At 51.7% G+C, this 1,989-nt stretch overlaps 1 protein-coding gene across 1 annotated transcript; it reads left to right on the top strand.

Moving 5' to 3' along the window:
• Positions 1-964, top strand: LOC130401867 (olfactory receptor class A-like protein 1). Its single transcript, XM_056605872.1, has one exon. The coding sequence runs from the start codon at positions 1-3 to the stop codon at positions 934-936; it is 936 nt and encodes a 311-aa protein (XP_056461847.1). The 3' UTR covers positions 937-964.
• Positions 965-1,989: the final 1,025 nt, after the last annotated feature.

The raw sequence follows: 1,989 nt of genomic DNA, 5'->3' as shown, positions 1-1,989 counted from the left end.
ATGGATCTCTGCGTGACCATCAAAGGCGTCTCCTTCCTACTACAGACCGGCCTGGGCGTCCTTGGCAACACGCTCGTGCTCCTGGCCTACGTCCACATCGCCCACGGCGCCGACCACAAGCTCCTCCCCACCGACCTGATCCTGTGCCACCTGGCCTTCTCCAACCTCGTGCTGCTGCTGACGCGCTGCGTGCCCCAGACCATGACCGTGTTTGGCCTCCACGACCTGCTGGACGACGCAGGCTGCAAGGTGGTCATCTACCTGTACCGCATCACCCGGGCGCTGTCCGTCTGCCTCACCTGCATGCTGAGCGTCTTCCAGGCGGCCACCCTGGCCCCCGACGCGCCGCGCCTCAAGGCCGCGCTGCCCGCCCTGGTGCTGCCCTCCTTCGCGGGGCTGTGGCTCCTCAACATGGCCGTCTGCATCGCCGCGCCCTTCTTCTCCATCGCCCCGCGCAACGGCACCGTGCCGGCGTTCACCCTCAACCTGGGCTTCTGCCACGTGGACTTCCGGGACTACCTGTCGTACGTGATCAACGGCGTGGCCGTGTCGGTGCGGGACTTTGCCTTCGTGCTGCTGATGCTGCTGTCCAGCGGCTACATCCTGCTGATCCTCCACCGCCACAGCTGCCAGGTGCGCTCCATGCGGCGGGGGGCGGCGCAGGGGGTGGAGATGCGGGCGGCCAAGACGGTGGTCACCCTGGTGGTGCTCTACGCCGTGTTCTTCGGCATCGACAACGTGATCTGGATCTACATGCTGACGGTGGCCAAGGTGTCGCCGGTGGTGGCCGACATGAGGGTGTTCTTCTCCTCGAGCTACGCCTTCCTCAGCCCCTATTTTATCATCTCGTCCAACAAGAGGATCAAGGGGAAGCTGGTGTGTGCGGTGGAACAGCAGCAGTCTCCGGTGGAGACTCAGACGTCCAATGAGAAATGACTTTTACGAAAAGTTCCCTTAATGAGATGCTCTCAGACATTGCCTAATTAGCTATTATGTGACTGTTTTAGTCTAAATAACGGCATTCATGCATGTGTAGCAGGTACATAAGATGTATGTATGCATTCCACCAAAATTCCCTCATGTTTTATTTATTACTTGTATTTCGTGATATATTCTGTAAATAGATCGTTCGGGAGCTTTTGTTATTTTATTTTGAAGTTTCGATCGTGACGTCATTTTCTTCCGTTGCGCTCGCCATTCCTCACTTGTTGTTTTAATGCTGTGAGGAGGTGAGTGTTTTTCCTCTGCTCTGTGCAGCTTTCTGTTCTAAAATTGTTAATGAGAAAATAACCAGTGTAAACGGTGAGATAGAGTTATGGTGTGATTCTGTGCTTGTTGGTGTTGTTCATGTGTTCCTGTGTATTTGTTTTGCAAGAGTTTTGAGTGTTTTAGCTAACTATTTAGCTAGCGCACTGTTTAGCAGCACTTGAGGATACACACACACAGTGACGGCAGCCTGTTCATTGTTCGTTTCCCGCCATTTCAGATTGACGTGCTGCAGTGTCCTGTGTACTAATGCTGCTGCATTATTTGTGCATTTATTTCATTCAGGTATGTTAATGTTGCTCCCATGTTGTACTTTATTTTAATATAAAATATTAATTAGCTGGTGGTGTATAGTTTTCAGGTGGATTTGAATTTGTGTGTCTGTATTGTGAACTTTTGTGACTTCATATATTTGAATATATGTATTGTAAGGCACTTCTGGCCAGGCTCACTTGTTGTTTTAATGCTGTGAGGAGATTGACGTGCTGCAGTGTCCTGTGTACTAATGCTGCTGCATTATTTGTGCATTTATTTCATTCAAAAATAAATCGGCCACTGTCGCTACAGTTCGGCCAAAGTGACACACCAAGTCCCTGTGTCCTACTCCATTTCACAACACACAACGCAGAGCCAGACCGGTTACATTGGTGCCGTGACCCGGATTGACGTCGTGGACCAACACCAGCTTGGTCACCGGAGGTTGTTGGACGACAGAACAACGAC

Source organism: Gadus chalcogrammus, chromosome 13 (assembly GCF_026213295.1).
Source record: "Gadus chalcogrammus isolate NIFS_2021 chromosome 13, NIFS_Gcha_1.0, whole genome shotgun sequence".
Taxonomy (NCBI): domain Eukaryota; kingdom Metazoa; phylum Chordata; class Actinopteri; order Gadiformes; family Gadidae; genus Gadus; species Gadus chalcogrammus.
The sequence above is the reverse complement of the archived record's forward strand: the minus strand, read 5'-3'. Positions and strand labels throughout refer to the sequence as shown.